This window comes from Echinococcus granulosus, assembly GCF_000524195.1.
Source record: "Echinococcus granulosus chromosome Unknown EG_S00001, whole genome shotgun sequence".
In the NCBI taxonomy this organism is placed as follows: Eukaryota; Metazoa; Platyhelminthes; class Cestoda; order Cyclophyllidea; family Taeniidae; genus Echinococcus; species Echinococcus granulosus.
In genome coordinates this window covers 1,963,987-1,973,440 of record NW_020170381.1, presented here as the reverse complement: position 1 = coordinate 1,973,440, position 9,454 = coordinate 1,963,987, and the positions used below count along the sequence as shown (strand labels likewise).

Below are 9,454 nucleotides of genomic sequence, written 5' to 3'. Positions count from 1 at the left end.
AACAGATATTCTAACCTACTTATGCGTTTATCCTATTAGCAAATACAATAATTTGGTTGCTTGTGCAACTTTTCGTTTTAGTTTCGCAGGCACTTAAAGCTCCGCCACTGTACTTTCGCTGGGCGGCAGGATCTCCAGACCATGCCAGTAGCCTTCCAACCATTATACACGTCGGCAATGCATATTCTGCCCAAGTATCATGTTGTCTTTTGCCCTCGGAAAAGACTCGGGGCGCCACCCTTGCGGAAGAGAAAAGCAAACCTGATCCTAAAAGACAACCGCTTTGATTTCTATTACTGAATGCTAAACCTTAACAGGACGAGAGAAGGATAAATGCTGCAGCTGGGAGAAAATGGGACGGCTCCCCTTGAACTACCCCTGTCTTGTGTCCGGCGAGCATTAAATCAACGGATGAAGCGAAGCCAGCCGCGTCCCATCTATCTAGCCATATCAACTACGTAAACATGAGATAAGTCCTCCACTCCTCCTCTAGCTGGATAAATCCCAGGTTAATATAGCTGGGGAGCGCCAAATTGAGAGCAAAGTGATGAGTAGGAATAGGCTTGAAGACCCATCTTCACTAAATTGTTTTAAAACATTGTCTTCTGTCAGAAATTTAATTGTTGTGCTAGTGTTCTTGCAAAAGGCGATGGGCGTACGACATGGCTAGCACATTACCCCTTTCCCCCATACACTTCCCAAACGGGATGGAAATCCAGGTCCATTTGAAATCACAAGAATAAGTTGGTGACGTTGCATTCAGACATCTTCACTGCTGCATGTCAATTCGAGGGGTAGCATGGTTAGTTCATGGGTGTTTTTTACAACGCTAACGATGTTGTGGTGGCTGACTCGAAATTTTGACCATGAGGATCCTCGGAAGGGAAGTTTAAAGGGGAATAGAGGCTATCCAATACCTTGAGTACGCGTTTTACCCTTAGTTTTGATTATGCGAGCTCTTAAGTCCCAACCTTTCTATTGCGATTGGCGGCATGGTCCATGGACCATACCATTGGCACTTCAGCCAATGCGTGCGTCAGTAATACATATTCTGCCCTAGCGTATATATTCTTTTTTCTTTGAAAAAGTCTCGGAGTAACGCATGAGCTCTGGTAAGAAGTTGTTAATGTGTAGCTAAATAAGCGAACCGACCTTTGCCTTCGACAAGGCATTTCAGTTTGTGAAAAGTGCTTTTACACTCCAACTATGAATCGTAGGCGATACTTAGACTAAGTGACCATCAAATTAAGCAAATTTTTTCCTTCAGGGAATAAAAATTAAACACTGATTTAAATGACACCCTCGACTATTCGTATTCATGCAATTTTCAAAGTTGTATATCTGAGTGCATCTTTATTAATTTATGCATTCTTTTCGCCTTAGATTTTGCCAGCCGCATTGTTCCTTCTTATTTATTACTTTATGTAAAATATCTGCACTACTAATATTGAAATGGAATAAACCGACGTAGCCAATCGTACTTATGCCTGGTAGCAAGTGGGCCAAGATCGGTTACTTGGTCATATTGTCCTTCCAAAATGTGTTGCATACGCTGGCTATGCGTTATTCACGCGCTGAATATCGGATTAGATATTCTGCCTCCTCAGTTGTTATACTAAGCGAGATCATGAAATTTTCAATCTCATCCCTTGTATTGTTTCACGAAGGTTTATTTAAACGCGCCATAAGTGGTATTTACTACGACACTTGTGATTTCCTTCGAACCTGTGTTCCGGCTTTGATCTATGTCGTGCAAAATAATACAATCATTTTCGCATTAAGCTGTTTAGATGCGACGGTTTTCCAAGTAACCTCATTTTTGCAATCAGAACGTTTAGGTGACGTATCAGCTAAAACTCCTTACTACTACAATATTCTCAGTTTTGTTTTTGCGCAAGAGCATTAGTTTTCTCCAGTGGATATCACAGATTGTCCTCTTTATTGGTGTGGCCGTTGTACAACTGCAGGATCATGTGGCACAATCTTCAACGCCTACCCCACATGATGCCTCAGGCGCTGCGGGTTTAATGGCGGTTCTATTTGCTTCAGTACTCTCTGGGTTTGCTGCCGTTTATTTTGAAAGAGTAACCTGTTCTTTCTTATAATTTATGAATTGCTTTAGACCGGAGTATTAGCGAAATGTTCCTTGTAGATCCTTAAACATTCACCGAAATCGCTTTGGACAAGAAACTTTGAGCTCTCATTGGCATCAATCGCTATTGCACTGGTTGGCCAAGCCGTAGGCGAAGGAGGCAGAGTGAGTGAGAAGGGCTTTTTCTACGGATTCGACTGGCTGGTTTGGACTACTGTCGCTTTGCAATCCGTCGGTGGCATCCTCGTTGCACTTGTCGTTAAGCACGCCGACAATATTTTGAAAGTAGGTGCTGCAATTTTCTCTTATTTGTTATTGTTATGTGTATGGTCTATTAGTCAAGACAAGGCGTCAGATAGTGCTTCCATTTTATCTACGCGTTTTTACAAAACTTGCCCTTTTCTGATAGTTTGAAACCAGAAGCTTTGCAAGAATAGCCACTATCAATGGGTTAAGATCATGTCTCTTTTATAAAGTAGAGGAAATCGAGATTTCCCTCTACTTGTGTGCATACCAATTCATTTGATTTTTCCTTATCGTACTTTTTTGAACTTTTTATTAATTAATATCTCACCTGATAGAGAAAGGGTTCGAACTTATTGGCTAGATGGTTTATGTTGAACCTACCCATGACCATTCACCAAATTTGGTCGTTTGAATCTACGGCTTTTAAACACACGGGAGTTCCGCTGCCCATCCTAAGACCTAATTGATTTTCTTGTTACGAAGGGTTCCTCTAGTAAATGTTAAAGTTATGCGTTCACTGGCAAGATAGTTTAGGGAATTATGGTTCTACTTCGTTGTTCGCTGAGCCAGTAATTCACTGCAAGTAATTATGGACGCAGATTTCGAATTCGTCCGCTTCCTCCTATACAAATACGGTATACAAAGTTTCCCCCCCCCTGCGACTAGTATTGGTACGGTTGACTTGGTAACAAATACAGGCAACCTTAGCATTATTGGGTATGCGCGAATCCAATTGATACAGCTGACTGCCTCGGCGATGCTAGTTCTCACTACCTTTTTCATTCCATAGGGTTTTGCGTGTTCAGCCTCATTAGTGATCACCTGTATCGTCTCTTTTGTCTTCTTCGACTCCAGTTCCTCTTGGACTTTCCTCTTCGGCACCACCTGCGTGGTTCTCGCTGTCTTCCTCTACTCACTCTTCCCCGTGCAGCGTTATTAGCACCACCACCTCCTCATTTACTCCTTGCCCGCGTCCATGCCCTCATTTTCTCTAGAAAAAGAAGCCTTTTGCCTTACTTTACTTTTGACAAAACTCGGGTGAAATAGAATGCGAACTTGGGAGCGTTTTACTCATTAATTTTCTGTGCGTAATGCACCACTCATTGAAATTTAGTAGGCAAGTCACAGAGGATGCTGTTTTTCGAGAATCAATAGTGGGTTGGATTTTACGCCTCCACAGCACGGAATGGTGCACCAATTCGATGCAACACTTTGTCTAGAGGCCAGAAACCCAAATCAGACAAATAACTAGGTCCAAAAGTGGTTGAGCTCCGCGCACTAGTCTCCTGCTCCGCCAACTGCTCACGATCCTGTCCATCAAGTCCAGCTGCACTCCGTTTTCATTCACTAATTTGTTCATTTTAATTATCCCATTAATTCAGTAAATTATTTACAGTCTTTCTTTTTTCAGTGTCGTCAATGGAAGTGCCGGGGTGTGCTTTCAATGATTAAGGGAGGGCTCTGACAACAAGGTGCAATATTTTAGGCATTGTTCTTGGGTGCCGTGTGATGCTGTTAAAGGTGTACAGATTGTTCCCCTTCCTCACCTGGTCGTGGAGGCCCTCCGGTTCTGCGACTGAGGCGGGGTTCACGCGTTCCCGGACAAAGTGTAATTTCGATTACTGTAAACAAATCGCTTATGTTGAGGCATATTTCGGATGAGGAGATTGTCTGTTGAGCTCATTCATATTAGTGTGCTGGGAGCCCCGATGTTGAATGTGAAATGAAGCATAAGAAATTAGTTCGGATTCAAAGGCAGTTTCAGCAATCTACATTAATTTGTAGTTTTTGTTCGTCGCACTTAATGGTTTCACATTCTTACTAGAATCCTGGGGAACTAGAAAACCCCCGTGGGGAACGATCTGGTAACTGCTCTCCACGAATTAGATGCAGAAAATCCGACAGGTTCCGCTCCATTAGCACGCATACTGGTACCCGGTGGGTCACATGAGTGTGTTCTGTTTACAATAGCGTGAAATCGTTGTTGGGATTAGTTTACATTATGTCGGAACTGCAGGTGGTGACAGCTCTGCCGCTGCTGTTGCTGCTGGTTCAACCGGGGCAGAACTATTCAGTCCCGCTTTCTGGCCACTGGAGGCTCAGCGATGGGGATAGCATTGTGCACTTCAATCTCACCTCAACCGGCACGGATGCCTACTCAGTTCTTCAGGAGATTGGGAGCATTAGTGATCCCCTTAGCGGCTACGGTGATAAAGAACTACGCTACATTAGCTACAAGAACTGGACTTTCTCTCATTACTTCTGGGTTGAATACCCTGAAGTTCTAAAAACCACTTCTCTCGAGCTCGACGAGCTGGATACGTTCTGTTGCATCTATCTCAACAACCGTCTTCTGGCATGCACAGAAAATAGCTTTATCCGCACAATCCTCCCCATCGACTCTGTCCTTTGCCGTGGCTGGAATTTCCTCCAACTCGTCTTTAAGCCGACACCCCTAATGGCCAAGGAGGCTTATCGGAAGCTGTCGCCGAACCCACCACTTCCCGCCTGCTGGCCCGACATATTCAGAGGTGAATGCTATGTTAACGCGGTGAGAACAACGCAGGCTGCTTTCGGGTGGGATTGGGGTCCTGCCTTTCCGATTCAGGGATTTTGGAAGCTGCCCTTCCTTAGATTCGGTGAAGTGTGGTTGGGTGATGGTCTACGCTTCTTCCCAGTAATGATAAAACGCGGTTGGAAGACTACCGTCTCCGTCGAGGTTCTTCGTAGTTCCAGCATTGTAAGGACGGACCAATGTGTCTGCATCCACGTGAAACTAGGCGGCGGGTTAATGCACGAGTGGACGGAGCGCTGCATTTCGCCTCGACACCGCGAGACGAATGTGTGGTTGGAACTGCCACTGGCCTCAAACGTCACAGTGAGACCCTGGTGGCCGCTCGGAGTGCAGGCTGGACCACATTTGTACGCTCTGAAGGTGCAGCTCCGAAATCCCCTTGGTGGTCCTCCGATCGACAGAAAATCCTTCTGGGTTGGCTTCCGGGAAGTGAAACTCGTTCAGGTACGATATGAATTTATTAACCAAATCTTTCCCCACCGCCTTTTTCACAAAATGCCCTCCATTTTACACAAAAAACACGAAGTGACGCCAGCTTGGATGCCACTGTTTGGCAAAGGGGAGAATTGATTTCAGCATTGAATTTTGCGGCGTTAGCCATTCGAGACCACCACTTTGTAGCCAGTAGTTGCGAGGGGTGTATGAGGAGTAGGGGAAGCCAATCATGCCATCTCCCTTAAACACTATATTCAACAATTTCGAGGTAAATATTTGTGAGGCCAACCGACAGTTTTGTTCGTGGGGTTGTCAGAATCAGTAATGTCACCTATAATGACGCCGAAGCCCAACCTTTTCATTACCTTTTTGCTCAAAAGTGTCATATGTCGAGAGTAAGTATGTAAAAATTTAGTGATGCGTGGAAGCCCTGGAGAACGAACTTGAACTGTGGCGGAAACGAGTTTGACAATCTTTGAGGAAAAATGCATGGTCTGCTGATTCGCCCAAAACCTTTTACAAATTATACACATGTAGTTTCCTTCATGTCATTTGACGTTTTATTGAAAGTACGTTAAATACCTAGTAGTGGTTGATATTAAACACAGAAAACCACTTTTCCGCCCGGTTATTTTTACAATACGGAGCTTCAAAACAACCTTCCCATTTGATTCAGCACATTTTTACAACTAAATTGTTTTATTTAAGCATCGGTATTTTGACAGCGTCAGTTTGTATCAATAGACTTCGTTTGCCAAGCCGAAAAAGCCCGTAATTGGCAGCCAGCTTCCGCTGTTCACGCAAACTGTCGATAAGGCATTCGCCCGAAAATAGCAGAGTGGACGATTTAGCAGTTTGCCCCTCCCATCTTGACTTCCTTGACAATTTATAAATTCCCCATTGGTTTTGTCCGATTCTGTGCACTCACGCAGTCTTGACGGCTCAAAATCCCCACTGCCAAAAATAGTCTGATGCAGAATCGCGGAGGCGAAAGGGGAGTGAGGGCTGAAGGGGTGTGCTGAAGTGCTCTCCCTCCCCCTCCGCCCGCCTTTCCTTCTCTCGTCCTCTCTTCAACACGCCCTGCAGTGGATGGGCGCGACGGTAACCGGGACAGTCTCGGCGGCAGGCGTGGCATGCGTAAGTGAATTGTGGCTGCACGTACGCACGGTTGCGCGCAGTCCTCACAGGCTTGGAAGCGCAGCTACTGTAACCATAAATGTTGAACACATCTCACGCTAGCCAATCAGATACCGAAAGGACGCATCGATTTTACGGCTCTGGTCTCTGCGCTTTGACTCTTTTGTGTGGTGAGCGCTTCACTGGCAGCACTTCAAGCATCCTCGTCTAGGTGGAACTGCTCCTCGCGATCATTCCTCCTCAATCAATTCGCTTGCTCCTCTATCCCTCTCATTTTTTTTATTTCACTTACTCGCATTGAACTTCAGAAATGCTTTGTCATACACACTCGTGTGTGACAAATTTTAGCCGCATAAGTTACGCAGATGGGTTTTATCCTAATGGAAACTGACAGGCGGGACGCTGAGCCAGGGTTACGCCCTCCTGCATCGATAGGGTTCGCACCCTGTGGCTACGAGCATCGATTGGCTCGTGGAAAATTTTGTCCGTCAATGCTGCTGTACTTATTCCAATTAGTAGTACATGAATCCAATGTTAGGACAACTTTGAGTTTCACAAATTTTCGGTGATGAAAAATACCTGGTTTTGTTTTAATGAACGGCCTTGCTTCTAACATCCATCCCATTGCCATTTTTTCAGCTTGGGGCTAAATCAGTGGAAAACATTGCCAAAAGGGACTAATATTTGATGTTGTGAATTTATATTAGCAAGAGATTTCTGTAAACATTCCAATTCCTTTGTGTTTAAAGAAATCGTTCAATTTTCCTAATGAAAAATGAATTGAAGTTTCTAGATGATTATGAAATAATAAAGTGTTTAGTTAGTGATGCCTCCATTCCCTTTATTAAAATCGGTAGCGATTGTAATTTGGTGGTATTTTTTTGGAGGGGAGGAAATTCAAGGCAGTTTTTCATTTTTACAATGACAGGCGTTGGATAAAAAAGAATGAGGAGATGAATGGCTTTTCTACGAATAATCGGTGCTTGAATAAAAACACAAAGTTTTATGCGTTGAAGGACGGATTAAGTCAACTGGGAGCAGTGGGGGAGGTGAGTAAAGGAAATCATTTCAGAAGGGGCTGTAAATTCACTTTTGTAAGAGCTACTCAGGTTTGTACTTTGCAGGTTAAAGTGACATCATCATTATTGTGGAATTTTACAAGTATTCCATTTGTGTAGCCCCCTTCCCCCAAAAAGAGGGAGATAGTTGCATTCTCGCCGAGGCGAAATGATGGCCTTAATGTTGCTAAAGCTACGGATGAAGTCTATACCAGGACACCATAAGCAATGGATACGCAAGGAACCGATTTGAATTTTTAGCAAGGAACTCCATCCACTTGCAAGTCGCAGCGGTGGCAAATCCGCCTGCGTATGTGTGTGACAACGTTAGTTGAGGCGCAAATAACTGATATGTTTGTTAACAATAATGAATTAAGTAGGGAATTCGCACAAAATACAGGAAACTGACTGTTGCGTCCTTTACAAGCATCTATTTAGATGCTTTTCAAAGAACAAAACGAGAAGTGTTAGAACTCCGTTTTGTTACTTGTGTGATGTGGCGAACCAATCGACTTAGGAAAAGCGCTATTTTGCGCATACAAACCCCAGTCTGCAACTGTCTGCTATTAAAGAACGATCCCTCCTACCCCCTGCCACCTCCTTCTCTTGCCCGAGCCCACCTCGTGCCTGCGGACTCTGAGAGTGGCGTTAATGCATTAACTCATGCTTCCGGTTGCTGCTAAATTCTCCAGCGACTTGGGATATTACGTTAAGTACTGGCAGCATATGCTGAAACACATATAAAACCAGGAAATAAGATATTAGAAAAGGTGCATTTTATCACATTAGAGTGGAACTACCCATATCACAACACTTCTTGTGTATCAACAAATACGCAACTTCAACTCCGTCTCTTTTCCAGACTGTGAAAGTGGATGAAAGCCTCCATGTATCTTTTACTGACAAAATAATTAAACGTGAAGCTCCCAAATTCTTCTTATTGGCTTTAATAACAGATTTGGCCACTTGACTTGAAATCCAAAGAAGCATTTATATACTCCCGGTTTTTTTAAATTACACATTAACTTGTGACGAGACATCAAATAAAAAAGTAAAATTTTTACGGAGCAGCTTCGAATTATCTCGCTTTCAAGGAAACACCATTAGCCATGCAAACAAAAAGTTGATGAAAAATCACGAGTGACTGATAATTATCGCAGATTTGCGGCGCTGTATAGTTGAAGACCCGTTTTAATATAATTGTTTAGGAAGAATCAATGCTATAAATACTTCATCTACGTGAAATCTATAAATTAATCCGTAAAAACCTACGTACAGATTACTTGACGTCATTGTAATGCAGAAGGTCCGCTTTGCAGCTTAAACTCAAGAGCCTTTGGATTACCGTTGCAAATGCCCCATGAGGTCCCGGTGAATGGGAGTTTAAGTGCAGTGCCCCGAGCGATGGTCATTTCAATCCACGGTATCCTCAACGGTATCCATAAAAAGGATCATAAAAGATTCTCCCAAGCAGTAGGTGGCGGCACACTGGGGCACGATCGTTTTAATCTTTGAGAGGAAGGCAAAGCGGTGTGCTTGCACACACGGCCTACTTCTCCCTGACGCCTCTCTCGAGTAAGTCATTTTGACTCAAATTGCACAATTCATTCAACAACGATTCGAGTCTCAGGTAATGCCATAAAATGGGGGTCATTACCTCGCCTTCCCTTCAAATGTAGGGAACCTCCATTAATTAGGTCGGTGCTTTACTCAGATGGGTTGGAAGGTAATAATCTGGCAATAATTATGCAGGACTCAAAAATGCCTTAACTGGTAAATAAGATTTTACTTTTTACACAAAAAGAGAAGGCTTAATCGCCGTAACTCCGTCTTAAGCACAGGTAGTTTGGGTTAAAAGAGTTTTGCTGCTTGGCCACGTAACCTTTTACAAGCATCGTTTTATGGTGGCAA

At 43.7% G+C, this 9,454-nt stretch overlaps 1 protein-coding gene across 1 annotated transcript; it reads left to right on the top strand. All coding sequences in view use genetic code 11, as the record gives it.

Annotated features, from left to right (window-relative positions):
* Positions 1–1,483: 1,483 nt before the first annotated feature.
* Positions 1,484–7,166, top strand: EGR_00225 (UDP-galactose translocator; the record flags this gene model as incomplete). Its single annotated transcript, XM_024489474.1, has 7 exons — positions 1,484–1,807; positions 1,839–2,084; positions 2,153–2,471; positions 3,129–3,376; positions 4,180–4,276; positions 4,333–5,357; positions 7,125–7,166. The coding sequence occupies 7 exons, from the start codon at positions 1,484–1,486 to the stop codon at positions 7,164–7,166; spliced, it is 2,301 nt and encodes a 766-aa protein (XP_024356152.1).
* Between the last annotated feature and the right edge of the window lie 2,288 nt (positions 7,167–9,454).